The sequence below is a fragment of the Juglans microcarpa x Juglans regia genome, chromosome 1D (assembly GCF_004785595.1).
Source record: "Juglans microcarpa x Juglans regia isolate MS1-56 chromosome 1D, Jm3101_v1.0, whole genome shotgun sequence".
NCBI lineage: Eukaryota > Viridiplantae > Streptophyta > Magnoliopsida > Fagales > Juglandaceae > Juglans > Juglans microcarpa x Juglans regia.
In genome coordinates this window covers 32,896,389-32,919,236 of record NC_054594.1, presented here as the reverse complement: position 1 = coordinate 32,919,236, position 22,848 = coordinate 32,896,389, and the positions used below count along the sequence as shown (strand labels likewise).

The 22,848-nt window shown below is 32.7% G+C and overlaps 1 protein-coding gene and 1 long non-coding RNA gene across 2 annotated transcripts; both read right to left on the bottom strand.

Moving 5' to 3' along the window:
• Positions 1-1,234: 1,234 nt before the first annotated feature.
• On the bottom strand, positions 1,235-21,178 carry LOC121252161. Its single transcript, XR_005938183.1, has 5 exons — positions 21,168-21,178; positions 12,462-12,465; positions 11,938-11,945; positions 8,831-8,835; positions 1,235-1,437 (listed from the first exon to the last, which is right to left on the bottom strand). It is a non-coding gene; the product is annotated as an uncharacterized LOC121252161 (long non-coding RNA).
• On the bottom strand, positions 16,572-17,361 carry LOC121252086 (monothiol glutaredoxin-S10-like). The gene has a single exon (XM_041151596.1). It carries the CDS (start codon positions 17,107-17,109, stop codon positions 16,801-16,803), a length of 309 nt encoding a protein of 102 aa, XP_041007530.1. The 5' UTR covers positions 17,110-17,361; the 3' UTR covers positions 16,572-16,800.
• Positions 21,179-22,848: the final 1,670 nt, after the last annotated feature.

Below are 22,848 nucleotides of genomic sequence, written 5' to 3'. Positions count from 1 at the left end.
CTCCTCCAACTACCTAGTCATATCTATGGAGCAATCAGGTGATGATTTGGAGTTTTCATGTACTTAGGGTCATTCAACGTTTTTATCGTTTTTGATAAATTGCAACAATATCTATGGAACTCTACTTCTGCTACAATGGATACTTCTGCTATCATGTCTACTTATGCTCTCATATCTAGTTCCAACTCCTATGCCAATGCCAGACAGTTGGTATCATTTGTAATACCCTAATGGAAGACCCAAACCACATGACCTATACTCCAAAAAAAATAGTCAATGATACAATTAGAGTCTCATTGGAACATTATAAAGAGCAAAAAGTTCTCATTCCTAAGCAATATGAGATCTCATTCACCACCTAATCTTATTCTTATTATATGGGGTGTCACACTACGTCAGCAGTTATATTATATTAAAAAAATAAAAAAAATAAGAAAAATAAGAAGACAAACGACGAGAGGAAAGAACTTGTACCTTGAATTTTCCAAATCTCGTTCGTCTCCCTCAAATCCCATTTTCCAAATCCCATTTTTTTTCCTTTCAAATCATTTTTTATCTTTTTTTTTATTTGTTTTTTTGCCTCATCCGTTGTTTTCCTATACACTGCTTATCGTCGTCATCTGTGAACACACCGCTTGTTTGTAAGGCAACAAATTTGTTCTCTTTACGCAATGTCACCTTCCAGAAAAGACTCACAAGTAGCAAAATAAATACTAAACACAGCACTACAAGAAGACAGGGTAAAGGGCACCAATAATAAAAAGCTACGAGTAGTGACCGTAGCTGGAACTAGTGATTTACGCAATGTCACGTGCCGCTTGCAGCTTATCGCTGCAAGTGACCGCTAGTACAAAACTAGTGTTTTTTTTATCCAATTTTTTTAGTCACATTTTTTTTATCATTTTTAAATATTTTTAAGAAATAAAAAAAATACATCAATACACTTAAAATCATTTTCTTAATCATTAAGTAAAAAAAAAATTATCAAGCGGTCTAAGTGACCGGTATGGGTGGGGCGGCAGACTAGTTTTATTGAAAAGCTACTCTTGAAGTGGATGCTCGGGTGGAACTTGGTAGAGCATCCTATGACCTTATCCCTTGATCTCCTCGAAAATATCAACATCGGTCTGAGACAGAAGGAAGACCTAGTACATTCCTTTATCAACGATCAAATTAGATAGATTTTAAACATCAAAGACACAGATTGATAACACAACTAGGGGAGAGTGTCTATGTTTGATGGCAAAGGCATGGTAGGTGGAAGTGGAGGAAGCATGTTAAGGACAATTGGAAGAGCAGTTACTATTGCAAGAACTACTGGTGTGGCTGCTGGTGCTGCTCTCCAAGAACCCATTTCTTCCTCCAACTACACTCCCCATACTTCGACATCTCCCACTTCTAGGCCTACCCACAAACACAGTTCCTCAAGTCAACTTTCTCTCTCTTCCACTTCACCTTTTGCTTCCCACAATGTTCCCATCTTTGCAACTTCTAGGATACCCACTTTGCCTCCTTTGTTTCAAAGTGATGAGTTTAACTCGCTGTCTATTGATTAAGATAAGCAACCCTTAGGTATTTTGATGATTTTGTTCTCGGCCATGTTCCTTCTAGAGTATGTGCTTGCTGCAACAATGCCTTTGTTTCTTACTTGAAATTTCCTCACATCCCATTTTCATCTCATGCTCATCCGCCAAAGCCCCATTTTGCAAGATTAAAACGCACTGTTTCATTTTGTGGGTGGCATGCTAGGTAGACAGGGTGTGCCAACTCACTTGTATTTAGAGTTTTTTTTTTTTTTTTTACGTTGATGTATATTAATTAAAAAGTTCTAAATGCAGACGGGTTGGCGCACTGCTTGCACACTCCTGATCATTGGCATTGGCTTCATCAAAGTCATATTGAAAATTTGATGAAAAATACATTTTTTCATAAATCCAAAACCCCTCTATCTATAACCCTACGTTGGATTAGTCATTGGATTAATCAAAATAATAATATAATATTATTTTTTTAATAAGAATATTTTTAATTTTTCTTTCATATTTTACAATTCTAATAACCATATGTACATTAATAATTTAATTTGATACTTCAATTATTATTTCTCAACTAATTTTTTTCCTCAACCTAATTACCCACATCATACTTATGTGGCCTCATCATCTATTACTTGTTTACTATAATTATTGCTTGCCAAATTCAATGACTCTCATTCCCTCACTATATGCCAAGTACTTGTTTACCTATATTGGTACCTACATACGAAAAATAAAAATATGGTTGCGGGATTAAACTGGAATAAAAAATACATTTGGTAAGTGAACAATAGCACTCCAAATATAAAAGAAAATAGCGTTTTACTGTAACTCAAAGTTTCCAATTTATCTTTTGGCTAATCTGTGTTTGGAAGAAATAAATTATATTTTGCATTTGGCTAGACTTTTGATGAAGCTAATGCTAATATGCTCATGAGGCACTAAGAGCATCTTCATTAGATTATACAAATACAAAGTCATAATTTGCATAATATTACATGATTTTACATTTTTTTTTTTGAAGAGCCGGTAGCCACACACATAGCGATCCCGTCCCAAGTTTACTAAAAGAAAACCTCACTTATGGCGGAGAAAAACCATGGAATCATCATTACACTTAGGGGCTTACAAAATCAAACACTATAAAACTAAAACCCAAAACCAAGTGTCAAAAAAAAAAAAAAAAAAAACCAAGGCCTGAACCAAGTCTAAACCAAGTTCTAAAATCGAAAAGGCTAAATCCTCTGCAAGGACCGCGTGAACGTAATTGATGCCATGCTGAAATTGACGCCAAAACAGACCTCTACCTCCTTCTGATGTAAGGTAATTCACACTTATCCAAGCATAATATCCCTTTGAGTTCCCTTGGGATGTGATTCGACATATACTCCTATCTCCTTTCCGCGCTACCATCGTTTGCGAGCCAATCCGCAGCTTTGTTTCCTTCTCTAAAAATATGTTTAAACCGTATATTAAGACCTCGGGTGATTTTACATTTGGCTATTGGAAACCACATGATTTTACATGTTTAAACCACATGATTTTACATTTGGCTATTCTACTCAAAACTTAATCTCACATTAAATTATTCATATATTAGTTAAAATAATAATAAAGTAATTTAATAATAATATTTGTTTTTCTAAGTTATTTTTTCATATTTTACAATTCTACCACGTATATGTTAATTAATAATTAAATTATAATTCACATATGATTGGTAGAGACAAACTATAATTAAATACCAAAATCATATGAGCTTAGAGTTTTTTTTTTTTTTTTAAGTATGGGTGAACAAAATTATTTAATAGCAGAACAATAATTTAATGTAAAATAAATTCAATGCAAGACGTTTAACACGAGGGACAGCAACACTTCAAGTGCAAAGTGACAAAAAGAGACATGAGCAGGATAAAAAAAAAAAAAAAAAAAAAAAAAAAAAAAAAAAAAAAAAAAAAAAAAAAAAAAAAAAAAAAAAAAAAAAAAAACTCATTTTTTTTATAGTTTTGGTCTAGCTACAGTAAACATGAAATATGACCATTTAGTTTACTATAACTAAAAGTCGTTTTTTTTTTTTTACATTTACATAATATATATTTTTATGATCTATTGCCAAATTCTTCCTTTTATTTGTATTTGCGTATTTGAATAAGAGTGCTCTAAAAGCTGAAAACCTTAAAGCACACTAATATAATCACGACAAATGACAGCAAATATGGTCATTCCTCCATGACTTACTGTATCAGTCTTTTGATCATCTCTATCATCTTTTTTTCTTAACACATTCATCCTTTTTTAAACTTTTTTTTTTCCTGCCAAACAGTATTATATTGAAATATAAATTAAATAATTGGTGATGTCTTTGGGAGAAATAAAAGACTTTCCAAGTTTGTTTGGAGATAATTGAAAATAGTAACGATATATTTATAATTTTTTATAATTTATTTTAAATCAATCAATATAATTATGTTATTTTATCAAAAAATAATTTTAATTTTACATGACTACCCTTCATATTAAGTAGAATTATAAAATAGTAATAAATTAATTATAAATTTATCATTTTCTATTGAAAGTACACCAAAAATCTTTGGGCTAAAACATTGCTTTTCAGTAAACTCAAATGAAAAAAAAAATGAAGAAAACCCAAATAAATTTCCTAAAGATTGGAAATTTTAACTACAAATGGTCAATTAATATTATGCTCAATGCAACATTAATTAGAAACATATCTAAGCTTTTTAATTATTATCATTTTATTATTTTTTAATGTGACATCAAATTATTAAAAGAAATATGAATCAATTTGTATTAAAACCGAGTTGATCTCCTTACCAAGGTTTCGATCCTCGTCTGCAGAATATTATTCTTGCATGGACTTGGGGATTTTTTGTATACTTACTACTTAAAATTAAATAATTAATTGAATTATTCGATCTATGCTTAATACATTTTTTTGTTTTTGCTTGCCACCGTGCTGCTTTGTGCTGTGTGTTCTAAGGATTAGAATCAATCTATCTAAAGAGAACGGTATAGATGGGCGCCACCCACCTTCACTTCACTCTCTTACAATTCACAAAGTTAAAATGATGAAAGACAGATTTATCTATCAAAGAGACGAGCTAGCTAGACAGTTAAAGGATCATAGTATATGTTAAATACAATCTAAGCACTGAAGTTCTTTATAAGCAGTCTGCAGTATTTGCGGGTTAAAAAGAATGGCTCATGACCATGGTCAAACCAATCATTGCCAACCGCGTGGCTTTCTGAGTAAGGTCACTGACTGTTGACCACTTGACTTTGAACATACGATTCAAGCCGTCCTAAGTTGGGACCAACCTAGAGATCATCAAACACCAAGCAGTACTCTCCAAACATCTAGGGATTATTAAACTTTCTATTTTGTAAGGGTGACACGTGGATTGTATTTGATCCACACTGGTTATCATCTATTTTTTTGGGAACCTTTCTACTTACCACCTCCACACCATACACTTAATTTTTTATTTTATTTCATTCTTACTAAACTAAATGAATCATTATACTCATAATTTATACATCATATATTTAGTAAGGAAGAAAAAAAAAATATGGGCGTGGTATAAGAATGATGAGTATAATTTTTCTTTTTATCCCAAAAGAGAGTTGTTTATTTATTTTTTCTACAATTACTTAAAAATTAAATACAGTGTATATAATTTATTTAGAAGTGCAGGACCGCTAGTTAAAGTGGGTGGGCAGCGGGGTCCCGCTCCTGCCTAGGCAGGACGAGGGATCCGCATCGCAGATACAGGGGCAGGTGGCCCCGCCCGCATCTATGGCCCCCATCGAAGGTTGGGGACAAAGGGGGCCCAACCTCGCACTGGGTTTCCCCCACCCCGCAACCCACATATATATAATTATACTAAAAAAACCGTCATAGACAAAACGACATCATAGATAAAATGGCGTCATTTTGTATATGGAGTTTTTTTTTTTTAAAACAATCCAGACCAAACGACGACGTTTATCATTATAGAAAAAACAACACTGTTTGGTCTGGGGTGTTAAGTCCCCCCTCCTCTTCTCGAATTACAGTTCTCTCTCCCAGTTCTCTCTCCATCACTCTCTATCATTGTATCCACTCATCTCTATTGCTCTTTGTGTCCGTCGTAGTTGTCGTCGCCGTCGCTGCTACAGTTGTCTGCATCATTGTCGCCGAAAGTAAGCCCCAAATCCAAAAGCCCTTTTAGTATTTTATGTTTTTTTTGGTTTTTTTTTTTTTAGTTATGGATATTGGAAAAAGGTTAGGATTAAATGGATATGGAGGATGAGATTTGTAAATTGTGAGTTGTAGAGAATCGATATTTGAATTTTGATTGTGCATGTGTTTCATGTTGTGATTTTATTTTTGTGTGTATTTTGATTTTAATCCGAACCCTAAATTAGTTTAGGGTTCCAATCAGAAACTCTTAATTATCTTAGGGTTTGTTTTGTTTCTCCATTTGTTTTGTTTGGTTTTTCTTTTTCTTTTCTGGGTGTAATATTTTTTGTAATTTTCAGGTTGGATTAGAAGTTATCGTCTGTTAATGTTTGTAAGTTTAAATATATACTATAATAGCTTAGCTTTGTGATGATATAAAGTTTAGAACTTTTTTAATGAGTGATTGATGTTGTGCAAGAGCCAACTAGCTTCATTCATTTTGAGAATGATGATGAGGGTGAAAAAAGAAAGAAAAAAAATAGAAGAGAAGAGGTTCTGCCCAGGTTCTGCACTCGGTGTAAGTTGCAGCTTTGTTGCTATTGGTAGGATTGAAGTTTATGTGAAAAATGAGTGTGTTGCTATATGCATAGTTGCATTAATTCAAAATTGATCACTCATGACAAAAAATAAGTTGGTCCAAATCTACTATGTTCCCAAAGAACTATGGTTACAGAATCCTTTTTTATGTCAGGAAAGTATAATCAAATATGAAACTGATAAAAAAAGGCTCACTTATGTCAAGTTTTTTCTTGTTATTTTCTACTTTCTTAGAAAGGTTCACTTTTGCTCTGCCCTTTTATGTGAGATATCAGTATCACTCACTCCTTCACACAGCTACCGTTGTGAGTTGAATCATAATTCTTTGTCCAGACTTTTTTTTTACCTCTTTTACTTTTTGAGAAAATCCATCCATTGAAAGCAATTTGTTGCACTATGTTCTTGTTTGACCAAAAACCTCATCCATTAAGATTCATGTGTTGCATGATGTTCTGGTTTGACCCTTTCATTGCCGATAGAACTTTTAACTTTAAAGTTACAACGCTATAAATAAACAGGTGAAGGTTGGGTAAAAATTATGAAGTTCTTTACTGTTTTAATGGTTGAAAGTACCCAAAAATTAACATATGAATAACATTTATATCATATTGTGATGCATATAGAAATAACCCACCATTGCCATAGGTTTGTATAATTTGTATTGTCCCTTAATTTTTTTTCGTATTTATAAAATTTTTGGTATCTAATTGTTTTTATAATCTTACTGTCATATGCGCACCTCAAGCCTCATTCCTAATTCCAGGCCAAAATTCAAATGATATATGCTCAATGTCGCATCTTGACCCCCATCTCATCTTATTTTGTCAGATTTTAATTTGTAATTTTTTCATTTCTAATGGTTCGTTGTAATTTTATCTTTTGTTTCTTATTTATAATTCTAAGTTATCTTCCTATTTAATTCTTAATGTTTCAGATTTTATGATTTCACGACTCACAACAAATAGCACTAAATTATATTTCCACCTTTGGCCACCCACCTCAAATGTCAAAGTCAAAGTTCAAACAACTTGCTTTTATCATTTATGTTCAATTGTATTTAGATTTTATATATTCAATTCTTTCTAATGTTGATACAATGTCTATTTTATGTTTGTAATTATTTTCTCTTAATTTGTATTATTGTAATAGTTTAGTTATTATAATTTTATTATAAATTGTATTATTGTAAATTGTAATAGCTTAGGAGTTAGGACTTAGGAGTATTAGTAGTACTTCTCTTAATTTGTATTTTTTTATTATAAATTTAATGCATTGTTTATTGCTATTTAATTATTATACTCTTTTTTATTTATTTATTGTTGGGCCCAAAATAGCTTCTAGGCCTATGACCCCCCCCCCCTTTTTTTTTTTTTGGGGGGGGGGGGGGGAGGGAGGGATGGATCCGTCCCCACACCCGATACTCAGACAGGGTACCCTGCCCCCACACCACAGGGGCACCCACCGAGGGCGAAAACCTCCCCTCGTCCCATGCTGGCAGGGAGGGTGTAATAACCCACTAGAAACTCAAATGTGGAATTTCTATTGGCTTTCTATGGGGTTTTTACGAATCGACCAATCGCATAGATTTTAGTCTGTCAATATAATTAGTGTTATCACTCACTATGGTGCAAGAAGGGAGATTCTTATTATTTGAGGTAGTTATAAGTGTCGGAATGCGTTATGGTATGCGCCATTGGATTAAGTTGATTATTTAGAATTTTATAGTGCAATAATTCTATTTTCATATTTTGGGACAAAACGCCTGTTCAAAACTGTGAAATTACTTTTAGGGGCACTTCAGGATTGAATTTCAGTAAACAATTTTCACTATATGTTAATATGAATATTTAGAATTTTTCAGTACTAAGTTTATTATTAACTTTTTTGGAGTGAATAGTAATCTCGGTAAGCGCACAAAGTGTAGTGTTTTCAAAATCACACTGTAGAATGTCTAAGTTAGATTAGAGAAGTTTTATTTGGATATTTGGTAAGATCTTAGCCACACATAATGAATAATATTAGACACTCGGCACCATGAGGAACGTTTGATGGATTTGAAGGAATCAAGGTGTGAGATCATGCCACCTAAGCAAAACCCTATTCCATCCGACCAATCAAATTGTGCCCAACCAAAGAGGACTTACACCCTAGTAAAATCCTATATGGTTGAAATCCAACTGAGAACCCAAAAACATGATTGGAATCGAAATCCTAAACGGTTTTATCTAAACCATAAAGTTGACCTCCAAAACTTAAATGAATCAATTTCTAGCATTATGTTTAATTGTTTGATTAAATTACTTTGACATGCTATTAATCTTTCAAATTTGTATTAGAACATCTTTATCCAATCTTTTTAACCTTGAAAAATTGATTGGCCCAAGAGATATTAGATTTGTGCTTGATAGCAACTCAAACCCTCTTAAAACTCTAAAATTTAGGCCTATTCAGTTAAGGCCCATTAAAGCCCACGAATTTTGCCACATTAGCATTGCTTCTTGGTTAAATTTTACACCCCCACTTGGCTGACCAAATCTTTCCAAAAGAGGGTCTAGAAGGTTCTTGAAGTAAAAAGCTAAAGGGTCACATCACTCTTTCAATTTTATACTCAACCTAGAGAAAATATCATGGACTGATTTTTGTATATTGTATTAGGTAGAAAAGACCAACACTCAAGTTTTATTTCAACCTTATCATCTTCCATAAGTTGTGTAAGAAGCCCTCCAGTCCACTTCCCATAAAATCATCTATCCTTTACACTTTGTTTTGATAAAACACAAAAGACCCTCTAGGGCAATTTTTCTGAACTCTTTTACATGCCTAATTTTAAGCTTTTGTAAGTGTTTGCTCGAAACCTTTTTTTCATGAAAGTTGTTTCTTTTTTCTTTTTTAGTCTAATTTACGTTCATACCTTATTTGTTCCATTTGGAGATCATTTGTTTGATCAAAAGTTGTTTAAACCCCATAAAGGTCATTCTAGGCGATAAACTGGAAAGTGTGTTATATTTTGGAGTTTTTTAACCATGCTAATGAATAGATCTTGGTCCAAAATTTTTATGGAGTACTGTTAACATGTGTATATAATTATTGGTTGAGGATTTTTTGTATGATCAAAAGTTTTGGTCAAAACTTTTCTTAGATCTAGAAACTTAGAAATTGGAAGAGCAAAATACAGTTTCTGTTTTGAGAAAGTTTAAATCTTTTATAGTCTAATCTTATTCCAAATGGTTTTGATATTTTTATTTGAGGATCCTAATTTCTAAACCTCTTATATACATGTTAGAATGTTTGTTTGAGGATATTTCATTTTAGTTTCAAAGATATGAAATTTTATGCAAGGAGATATTCGGTCAGGCCAAAGTGATGATGTTCTTGGCTAAATTCATGTTTTGGTTGTTTTGTAACCATGTGATCTTGAGTTTAAAGCCTAGATCTATTTTAGGATACATTTTTAAATCATGTGATGTTTTTGTTTGAATATCACATCTTTTTAAGTCTTGGATCAAGAGGTTGATCAAAACAAGTTAGAAACAACAATCTGTTTTGAACTTAGAAGAAAAACTGAAAAGTTCAAGTATGATTTTAGTGATTTTGATGACTTTTGTTCATGATTCAAAACATGATTATTCTTAGAAATATTTTATGAGTATATTGTAAAAAAAAAAAAATTGGTTTAATTATGAGTTTTGAAATTTAAAAGAATTGCAACAAAAATCAAGGGAAATAGCCTATGTAAGTTTCGGCCCCTAAAAAGTTTTAATGGTTGTGTTTAGTTTTAAATTTTTCTGAATTGATATTTGATCTTAGGACAAAATTTACATAAGGTATGTAAATTTTGGTGATTTTTGGAATTATGATGCAAAATCCTTAAGTTAGGGGTAAAATAGTCATTTTTCCACATGTAGAGGGTAAAATGGTAATTTCACTCTAACTTAATATTTTTTTCATATTTCTAATTGTTAGTGATTAAGTTCTAACATTTAGAAATCACTACTTTCAGTTCCTCGTTATCGTGCTTAGGTTTTGTCTAGAAACACGAAAATCGAGGTAAATTAGCTTTTAACTTACTAGCAGTTTAATGTGTATGAGTGATAAGTAAGTGAACTAAAGTGTATATATGTATGTTATCATATATGTCATGCCAAGTCATTACATATTTATCTATTGCATAGAATTTATTTTGTCACAAGTTATTCATCTGTTACACAAGATATTCTGTCACGTATCGCTATACATTGCAAGTATGTCATGTTACGTATGTCATATGTTACATGTATGTCATGTCATGTAATATTCACTATTGCAAGTACGACATGTTAATGTTGCCTGTTACATGTTATGCCATGTTACAAAATATTGTCTGTTACATGTTATGCCATGTTACAAAATGTTTCTATTTCAAGTAAGTCATATCTTTTGAGTTACATTCAAATCATGTTGTGTTATGTCAGGGCTTCTGTCCTTTCATACTCCAGTCACGTTTCGTTTCGAATACAATTTGTGTATTTCGAGAACAGTCATGTTAAATTATTCATGTCAATCACAACTATAAGTACTAGGATGAGGTAATATACTAGTGAAATTCATTTGTTCTTGCTGGAGTGTCTAAAGAGGTTTGAAATGTCCTAAGTTGATGAAATACTGTCAACAGGTAGCGGGTGGAGCCTAACTAGCTGGTTACCAGAGCGCACTAGTCACTAATGCCGATGGAGCCACATTTCAATTCTCATGGGGTCCACAGTCAGTGTGGCACACGAGGTATGGGGACCACAATAAGTGTGTCACATATAATGCGCTCACAGCTGGTGCAAATACATGTGTGTGATGCGGTAATCAGCAGAGACACATGGCTCTAGGGGACCCATGTAGCACCCAAAAATTTAAGTTTAATCAGTTAAAGATTAAGATTTCAAGTTCATGTACGTTCTAATGCAATTAAGTTATTGTTCAGTTCATGATTTTTAGTAAACCATGGTAACCACATGAGACAAGAATAGCATCGTGGTAATTCCAATGAGATAAGAATAACATCGTGATAACTCCAGGAGACAAGAATAGAATCGTGGTAACTCCACAAGACAAAAATAACATCGTGGTGACTCCACGAGACAAGAATGTTATGTTCAAGTTCACGTTCATAATATGTTTCAAGTTCACGTTCACAATATGTTTCAAGTTCATGTTAAGTCAAGTCTCAAATCAAGTTAAGTTTCAGTTCAAGTCTAAGTTCATGTTAAGTAAAGTTTCAAATCAAGCTCATGTTAAGTCAAGTCTCTGTTTAAGTCCAGTTTATTTCAAGCAAGTCAGGTTCAGTTTACGCTTCAGTTAAGTTATGTCAGTTATGTTATGTTATTTGTCAAGTTATACTATGATTACTTATGACTTTGATTATGTATTCTTACTTTTACTGCCATGCACCCATCATTAACCTGTGTGGAGGTTTTCTGTTAACTTGCTGAGATTTGTAATCAAATCTCGATGTAGTAGTCCCAACTACCATTCCTGTGGGAATGGTAAATCTTGTTACAGGATCTGAAAGAGAGCCGAGAATCGATTAATTGGAAACTATTGACTAAGCGACGGTGCGACGTCGATGATAGTATGGTAGTTAATTTAAATTACTACTTCTACTTATGGAGTTGAATCTCCAATACTCTTTTGGTCACATCCATTTTGGACTATCATTGTGATCTCAACTGTTTAGTATGTCATTTTGTATGAAGTATGTTTTAAGTATTTGAGATATTTTCAGTTTGGTGCATAGTTTTGCTAAAGAAAAAAATTTATCCACTGTAAATATTGCATAATACTAGATACATGTTAGGAATATTGCATCATATATGTCATGAACGGGCGTAAATAACCTTATATTTCATGTCTCGACGCTTCAAATATCTGTCTAATCCCAAGAAAAATTTAAGAGTGTCACAGAGGGGTGGCCCCGCACCGTATGGTACGGGTAGCACCCCTAGGTTAAAGTGAAACATGCGTGCGTGTGATATCTGCATATTTGGAAGTGTTGGTCATGGAGAGTACTTTTAGTTTTGGGCTTAGTGCTTACAGTGATCGATATCTGCATACTTGGGTTGAAGCCCAGTCGCTTGAACCTAAGGTCCACGAAAGAAATTGCTCTGGATCAGCATGACCATCCTGAAGCTAGCAAAAGAAGCAACAAAGCCCAGATAAGTCTTTTTCACTCTATTTAAAAAAAAAAAAAAAAATGATATCCAGGTAACTGGTTGTTTATATTAATTTAAGCTTGCTTTAAGAACACCCTGATCATCTTGCATGTATATTGTTAGCTTTAGGAAATTGACAATAGGTAGTACGTATGATTGCTTGTAAATTCAACCCATTTCATCTCATCTTATCTCAACATCCAAACACAAACACTTTTCAATTTTAAATTTTAAATTTTATCCTATAATCATTACTTAATTATTACAAAATTTTCAAACTTCCAAACAAAACATAAGAAATAATTCAAATTTTTTTAAAAAATATATTCTAACAAAATTTTAACTTTATAATATTTTTATTCAACTAATGTTTTTCTCTCATTTTCCAAAATCTCATAAAACATCTTAACTCAATTTATTTTATTACTATTTACAAACTATCTCCCTACCATTCACAGATTTTTCATCTAAGCTTATCTAATTTGTGTAACCAAACGAGACTTTAGTCTAAAGTAGTGATTTAAAAACTCAATAATAAAAAAAGGGGAAATATTTTCCTGCAGCCTCCAAATTTGTAGTCTGAAAGCAGAACCCTCGTCATCATGAGCATGCATATATATATATATATATATATATATATGTAAAGTAATTGTACTCATCATCGGCTATGAGGTGGCATGCATTAGATGATTGAAGATGATTTATTATATTTTACTTGTGAACCTATCATCTAATGTCAAATTATGAGAAAAATGATGATAATATATATATATATATATATATATATAGACAGTAGCCTAATCTCAGTTACAAGAACTGCATATATGCCATGCAGTACAAGCTGGTTTTTCGATCCGAATGAGTGCCTCAAGAACATAATTAGATTAAAGTTTTGGAAGTATAGTGTTGCATAAGTGAACAGAAATATTATTTTTTAGATTAAAAAAAAAAAGCGTCAGATGAATGAGGTCGTGGAAAGACGGAATAGTGGCTTTCTCTATTGTTAGATAAAGTGGAATCAATTCCAATTCCATCGATCACACTACTATGGACAAAGTGAATATTTGCTGGCCTATCTAGCCACCACCTCGCATGTTTTTGCTTTTCCTTCATTTTCTCATGTTCTTGCTTTTCCTTCATTTTCTTTCTTTCTTTCTCTCTATACGCAGTTTTCTGTCTTTTATTCTTTTCGATCTTCTACCTCTTTCTGGCTTTTCAATGGCATATAACACACACACACACACACACACACACACACACACACATATATATATATATATACATATCTGTTTGGCCATATATAATCCATATATAATAGGCATAACTAATTGAATAATATTGCAGATCTTAAAATGAATTCTGAGTAGTACTGTTGGTCTTTGAGGTCTATCTAAGTACATGACCGAAGTATGTATTCCTTCAAGCCGCGCTAGTTGTTGTGATTAAACGATATATATCCCTGATGAACATTTATGTATTTTTCTCGGTTTTCTTTCTTTTTCTTCTTCTTCCTTTTTTTTTTTTTTTTTTTTTTTTTTTTTTTTTTTTTTTTTGTCCTGGGCATTTAATAAAGCTCTCTCTCTCTCTCTCTCCCTCCTGGAGAACCTAATTAATATTTTGTGGCTATTATATATGGGTGAGGTCAGCTGATGGGGATACTGGATATATACCCCAAAAGTTAAAAGTGCTGCTTTTATGGATGGATATATACTCGAAAAGTAGAAAAATTCTCAAATATTGGTGGTTGATAGCTTCCATTTTTCGTTATCGATCTTCTTCTCTAGTACGTTCTCATCAATTTGATTTATATATGAAAGAGAGAGCTTTCTGGCTTAGAGAAAAAGAAGATAAAAGAAAAAAATCAGAGCTTTGGGTGAAATTTCATGAAGACATTTGGTCCTAATAAAATGCTTAAAACAAATGGTGCTTCGAATTTCGCCAAGTCCAATTTGAAGATTTTTTTAAAGTTTTGAATGCGGTAGAGTACTGTAGAGTTAAAATTTGAATTCAAGACTTCTATTATGGTAGTATGTGAAATCATCATTTATTTCAAAAGTTTAAACTGATAGGAAGAAGTAAATTTAATTATTTGTATTATATTCTATACACCATCTACAAGTTAGAGTGAGTTTCTTGCCATCCAACATTTAACTTATGTTTGGTTTTCTCATTAGATAAATTGACCCAACCCCCTGATCTAGATCATCTCCCAATTGAATTTACAGTACTCTTTATCAAATCAGGTCTTGATGATCAATGTTTAATTTTGACAATGAATGGATTATATTTTTTTTCCTTTGCCAAATAATCATTCCATTCAAATTGGCAAGTCTAGCACTTGTGCGGATGGGGATACCCCCGCCCATTTTTCCCCACATTTTATTTTGCAATATTCTTTGATATATAAGACTATAACACTACAATATATATGATTTTTTGCAACGAACATTTGCAAGGAACATTTTTTTTCATTGTCATTTGCAACGATACAAAATATTTCGTTGAAAATAGTTGCATTTGCAACGAAAATTTTGAATTGATAAAACCTCGTTGCAACTAACCATGAACAGTGATTAGAATATTATTTAGTTGTTTAACAATTGCAACGATCGAGTTGTATAACCTAGCTAATTAAAGTGCCCCTTCATGTGTAGTAAAAATTAGAAACTCATGAAATCTTGATTAATTAGATAATGATGAGAACTACTTACGTACGGCCTATGGGGACTAGCTAGTTAACTAGGTCAACAAATTCTCTCTTTTGTCTATTACCAAAACATGAAACTCAATTCATTCACCATCGATGATCTCAATAATCATACACATGATGTGGAAAAAATAAAGACCGATCACGTAGTGGTAGCTAGTTGTACTTAATTATATGCGAGGAGAGGTAAGTAGTAGCGTACTCATGGTAAGAAAATTGTTATTTGTAATCAGTTATTTTCTATAAAAATGAATATTTCTTGCTAAAATGAATCTATTTTCATCGCAAATAGTCATTATCGTCACAAATACTCATTTCTTTTGTAGTGACTGTTGAAAACTTGGAGGATACATACACATGATGATAGGGAACTATATATATATATATAATATTTGTTAAGGAGGAATTGAATTAGCAACCAATATTAAGGTTTCGTTTCGACAGTGACTTGAGATAAGATGAGTTACAATAAAAGTTAAAAGTTAAATAAAATATTGTTAGAATGTTATTTTTTAATATTATTATTATTATTTTGAGATTTGAAGAAGTTGAATTGTTAATTATATTTTGTATAGAAATTTAAAAAATTTGTAATAATAAGATGAGATAAAACACATCTACTATCCAAATGGAGCCTTAATACTTTCCTGCATTGGTTATAAGGGTAGCATATAAATTCGAGATTCTTGTCTCAAAAGCTAAGGACAAGCATGTGATGCATCAGAGATAGATAACTAAAACAAGTACTCTACTAATTAACAACCTAAGAAGGACGCAATATTCGTGCAAGGAATCATGCACTTTGTTTAGTGACAAGGAAGATGGTGGATCGATCATATATAGGGCAATTTATTATATATTTTTTAAAAGGAGCTCTAATTTAGTAATATATATATATATATAGCATAACTTCTTAAATTGATCCAAATTAATTATATTCTCGAGAGCAATATTTCTAGGTTAGTAATTAAACAAGGGATAGTGTTATTGGAATATCGGATGATCATAAATGCGCGAGGCCCCATCCATCCCGATGAAACCCCCCACCCCCAAGATCCCCAAGATTATGCATGCTTGATGGAACAACACTAACAAGAATATAGTTTCTTAATATATATATATATATATATGAATAATGCTATATATAGTCATGGAATGCGCAAACATCGTATAATCGTTTTGGAAAAGAGCGAAATTTATTATTAAAAAATTAATTTTTTTTATATAAATCTCGTATTTATTCACTTTTTATAAAATAATTACACGATACTTACACATTCACAATTATAACTATTATTTTTTTCTTAATAAATAGCAGCTGTAGTAATTAAATATAGTACAAATTTTTAAGTAGTAGTGTGCTATTAAAATTTAGAACTACACATGAGAGTACTCTTATGTATAATTATTTGCCACGCATTAATTGTTCCTAGTGGAGCCGCCAGATGTAATTAATAAGTAGATGCAGAAAAGTTACAAAAAAAAAAGTGGTGGAAAGGGAAACAAAAAAAGCTGAGTTAACCTTATTTAAGAACTTAGGACGTCTAGGGCAGGGGGTTAGCTAGCTAGAGCTAGGCAAATGATCTGTAATACTGTTAATCAAAGCCATATAGCTCCGGCTTCTTTGAGCATTTTCTTTAGATTGCCATTGAGATGAAGTGTCATGACAGTGTTAGCAGAGCCCACGAATTTACCCCCAATGAACACTGCCGGAACTGAGGGGTTGCATCCTAGACGCATGAGAGCCCACTCCATTTCCTTCCCTCTCGAGTCCTCATCAAGTTCGAAAATTGCCGGGCTCACTCCTTGCTCGTAAAACAGCCTTTTAATTGCATGGCACATGCAGCACGAGCTCTTGCTGAAGATCACCACTGCCTTTTGCGATGCAATTTTAACAATGCGATCCATTGATATTATTGATGGCCCTGCTAACTCAGTACAATTGAAGAATCTTCTCTCTCTCTCTCGCTGTGCTAAAAAAGAAGTATAAATGTACGTACGTATAAGCTTGTAGTACTTGCCGAAGACGAATAAACTCCAAAATAGAGGTAAGTAGCGATCGTGGGTACTTGTGATGGAAAATATGGCAAATGTAGGCTATGAAGATTGAGAGGAGATCTAGTTTAGAAGGCAGCTAGCTTGGTTTGTGATGGAAATGAATTAGCTCTCAAGGCCCTTTTATATAACGTCTAGGGGAAGCAAAAGTACTTGGTACGTACGTGGATCGATTATTATATGTATAAAATTTATTTACTTAATCCGAAGCATGCAGCACGTACGAAAGAGATCATCAGGATGAAAAGGTGAAGGTTCCCTGAGATATATAAAATTTGGATTTTAGCTGGGTCCAAATCAGTGATGAACACCCTTGATAGAGACTTGTGTGGCTTGCTGCTAACAATCTTTCCTAGTTGCATGTTCCAAGAATCTTCGACCCTATAGAGATAAGCCAAACACAGCCGAAAGTGGATCACTAGGAAAAATATTATTATGGAACGTACGGTTACTACACTAATGTTTTTTTTTTTTGGTAAATTATTATATATATAATGTTGCCTACCCGCGATTAAAATGTGTGGGTGAAGAATGTCATCAACTTTATATTATAAATGAAGATTGCATGCGTGGGATAAGAGGGTGATAGCCAGATCGATGTAGTCGCGCACGAATAGTTGCATCACCGAATAACCAGCTAGCTAGCAGCTGGTGCATGGCTCTGAGCATGACATGAAAATTCCACGTAAAGTTTTCTTGAGCTTTAGATGATGTCTATGTACGTAGCACCCATCTCTGTCAAAATTAAAAGGAGATAAAGAAAGTGGGGAAACAGAAACAACCCCGGGGCTTGATCAGCCATTAGATAGATATATAATAAAAGGCCCTGCAATGAGTATTTATGTGTGTGTGTGTGTGTGGGTGTGTTAATTTGATAAGAAGACTATAATGGATAGAGCGTCATATCCTTTAATTTTATTTAGCAGACGCGCGCGAGGATAAGAAAATCAAGTATAAAAGAACAAAAATACAAAATTATCATTTTATCTCTATCTAAATGGTTTAAAACTAGGATCAATGAAATTAACAATCTACACATGACTTAAAGTTGAAAAGTGCTTGGATTGCTAAAACTAACGCCATGTTTGGTTACAAAAAATGTTTGAGAATATTTTGAGAATTTGTTTGATATCATTAGGTTTTGGAAAAGAATAGAGAAAAATTTGAATAAAAATATTTTTTAAAGCAAGTCTTTTATTGGAATTTATAAAAATGGATAGATAAAAAATTTGAAAATTGTTTGAATATAATTTTTTAAGATTATTTTTTATTTTAGAGTTTGTACAAATTGTAATGATTTTTGTGCTTGAGTAAGGATTAGAAAAAAAAATTAAAAATTTGAAAGAGAAAAGTGTTTTATGTTTAAATAATGTTCAAAAATGAAGTTAGAGAAAAGTTGCTAAACGTTGAAACTTTTTGAAAAGAAAAATTATATTCATCATCCTCACACATCACGTACTACACTTTTTCTCTTAACAAATATATATGATATATGAATGATGAGTATAAGAATTCAATTAATTTAAAAAAATAAAATAAAATAAAATAAATAAAAATAAGTGTGATATCTGAGGATGATGATCAGTAGCAAAATATATATATATATATCTATCTATATATATATATACACACACTTGATTGCCAAACAGGGCTGGATTTAAGAGTCAGCTCCTCCAATCTGCCCACTCCCTTTAACAAATAATTAAGGGGATTTTTATGATCCCCTTTCCTCCGGTTTCTTCGGTCCCCCTCCATCCCACTAAAGGGGTAGAATAATTAATCAAAATAAGATAATGAAAAATTGATCAACATGTAATAAACAACAATACTTGAAAGAAAATAATTCTTCTTTAAATTAATATGTTATCTAAGAAAACAATTAGTCTTTAAAATATATACTTTAAAGGTCTATTACCATGTACTACTTATGACAGGCCATATATAAGGGTTCCACACTATTTTTTTTCCTAGAAAAATGACGTTTCATCTAGTTGGTTATTTTGGGGCTAATAGGCTCGTGCTTGCATGGATAATCGACAAATCGCTAATATTTATATAAATGCAGCTTGTGGTTGCAATTAGCAATAATTTATTAGCATCGAGCATTCCGCATATTTTACCATCTTTTAACAACACTACATGACATGATATTAGATCTAGGAGAACATATACTACTTCTGCAAGATAACATATATAATATATATATATATGTATGTATGTATATATATATATTCTTCTCAATATATGAAACACATTTTGTTTCAAATCATGAACATGATTCGTGGTTCAAACTGTCTAATCAAATTTGCGAAAACTTTTACAATTAAGGAGATCTACTTATGATTCTCTTGCATGTCTGTATATAAAGCCTAGACGTACGACGATCACATCAACTTACCTCAGAAGCTTGATGAGATGCGTACATTCCACATGTTAATCAGTATATAATATTTGATTATATATAATTGGTTATTAATTCTCGTGTACATTACTCTCGTTTGCAAGATAGAGTAATGAGCAAAATTACCAAAGATCCCAGATTCATTTAGGTGTTAAATGCTGATGATCATGGATTAACAAATAGCGATGATGACATGAATTGGCCATCCGAAACCATATTACGTTGTATGAGAAATGATAATTACAGTCGTAAGTGCGTAAGTATCACGTAATCACTTTTAAAAAAGTAAATATATACGAGACTCACATGAAAAAAATTAATTTTTTAATAGTGGGCCTCACTTTTTTTCAAATGTACTATACGGCGCTTACGCACTCCATAACTACATGTAGTATTACTCATTATGTATAGCTAGGATCGAGATGGCCGAGATGCATGCACCACGTACGAGATCTAGATCAGACGAGAATCGCAATTCATCGAGAATAAATAAAATGATTATAACACAAGTTAAGTGAATAGATCGATGGATCATATCTCTTCATGACTGGTGATGTATATATTTTGTTCCATAATCGAATTAAATGACCCAAGTATAAGAGAATTTTTTTCTCCTTTCTGCTTTTATATTTTGGATGGAGTTGTAATATTCCTTCTGTTTCGTATCTAAAAAAGGTGATAAAGGCAAAGAATATAAAATATGGTCCCTGGCCTTTCCCCTTTCCCTTTCTCTGTCTTTCTTGAGTGGAATATCAAACCAAGAGCAATTTGTACACGTCAGTACCCTTACCAACCCAAAACCCTAACATATAATGTGATGCCAGGATCCGTCCTTGCATTAATCTTCTTTATCTTCATACGCTAAAAGTAGCTTGACATTCTTTCCCCACCTTATCCTTTCCCGACGCATCGATCTCGTACCTATATATGTTCTTTTCATGTCCTGATCCCTCATGTGTCCTGCATGTTGAAAGTGCATCATGCATGTATGTGCAACTTACATGATCTTGATCACCTAGCAAAGTAGAAATCTTGATATGGGTACTCTCTCACATATATATATATATATATATATAAGAGTTCTGCTATATACATATAGTCATTTTTTCGTATTTTTTGTGCACTTCACAGATATAATTGGCTAAAGTAATTATTTTATATTAAAAAAATGACACAGCTAATCATATTAGTAGAGTGCACAAAAAGTACATAAAAATAACTGCACATAAAATTTATATATATATATAAATATCAATCGAATCTTGATCTGAATTATGGTGGTATTAGTTTCATCACATCACGCATGCCTGATATATGCTTGTGATTAGTCATGAGAATTAGACGATGACGTATAAGTACGAGAGATCCGTACATGTTATGTAAGGTAAAGTAAGTACCCTAGCTACAAACTGGCCCTTGGTTAGGGGTGGGCTTCAACTCCGACAGAGTCAGAATGCTCACCTCCGACCTCTGACTCCGATTAGGGTCGGAGGTCAAAAGTTGTTCCGACTCCCACTCCTATCAGAGTTTGGAGCTCAGAGTCAGAGCTCAGTGCTCCGATTGGAGTAGAAGTGAGCTTCCTAGAAACTGGGCCCCACTTGCCCTACTCAGATTGGACCTGGGTCTATGACCCAATATCCAATACCCAATCTAAAATTTAGATTGACCCACCCCTATTTAAAAATATTTTTAAAAAAATAAAATAATTAAAAAAAATCTAAAATACTGTAAAAAATAAGTTAAAAAACTAAAATTTAAATACAATGACTAAATCAAACTATAAATAGCAAACAATAAATTTAAATTTAAAACTACAAATCGCAATAAATTTAAATTTATAATACCAAATTACCACAATCCCCCGAATCAGTCTTGACAGTCCATGCATTTGAGTCAATGAATTGATAGTGATTTCTAATTTTTCTGTATGAAGTTTTATTGATTAGATGCACTATCTTTTCTTTAGCCTTTTAACTATAAACTTCTAAACCATCAGTCAAGTGATATATAACATAAAATAGGACACATTATGAACTCACCTTCACCTCCAACTCTGATGAGTTTTGCATGATGGTAATTATGGTATTGAGTTTCTCACCAATAAGGGGGTCATCCCATGGTACATCCGTCTCAGTCACCCACAACTAGTCTAGAGTTCATAGTTAGGTCTACAAAATCATATAAATTATAAATTAAATAATGAAAACATTAAAATTATGTAAAAATCATTTAAAATCATAAAGTTACCTGATTCAAGCCTATAGCTCTCGGCATCAATGGTATCTACTCCAATGGATGTTGCTCTTAACTAGTTCTATGTGCAAATGAGGGCCTCAACGGTGGTCGGAAACAAGGTACTCCAATAAGCATCCAAGACACGACCTCCGGTACTAAACGGCGACTCAGATGCAACCGTAGTGATAAAAATGGCTAGTACATCCCTGACTATTTGAGAAGGACTAAAAACTTGCCAGAATTCACATTCCTCCAAGTTAATATCTGGAATGTACCACTAGTGCCTCGACATTTTCTATAAAGTAACGCTCAACCTCATACTTAGACTGCATAATATTCCTCGATACACGGTTTTGATGATATCGTCGTAGTCACAATAAATTTGAACTTTGTATATATGTGTCATCCAAAAAAAATGTCGAGCTGGTCAGGCGTGAGAAGCTACCACCTTCGGTTGAAGACTAACTACTACTGTTGTAATGGCTATATAAATTATCAATATCTCATTTAAGCAATTTAATACTACTACTGTTGTAATGGCTATATAAATTATCAATATCTCATTTAAGCAATCTAATAAACTGATCAGCGTCCCCATCACCGAGAGCACCCCTAATCCAATCTTATAAAATTGCCAACTTATATCGGGGGTTAATGATCTCAGCTATAAATAATAATCTATTTATCTTCTCCACATCCCCCAATATTTATTATATTTGTATTTCATCCTCATAGTCACTGCATTCAACAAACCCACACTATCAGCACAACTCTACTGCAAGTGGTCATAAAGCCCCAAGATCTTCTCGAAGTATATGTTTGTAGTAGGATATTTTTTTCTAGATATCTGCATAGTTATGTTATAAAATAACGTTAAAATTGAACAAAATGCCTGACATTGGCTCAATCAATTGTATCCAGCACACCGAGCCCCCTTCTCCCCTCCAACTGACTCC

Bases quoted from the DNA above. Each gene is read 5' to 3' on its own strand.
- LOC121252086 (XM_041151596.1), bottom strand. From the start codon at position 17,109: ATGGATCGCATTGTTAAAATTGCATCGCAAAAGGCAGTGGTGATCTTC.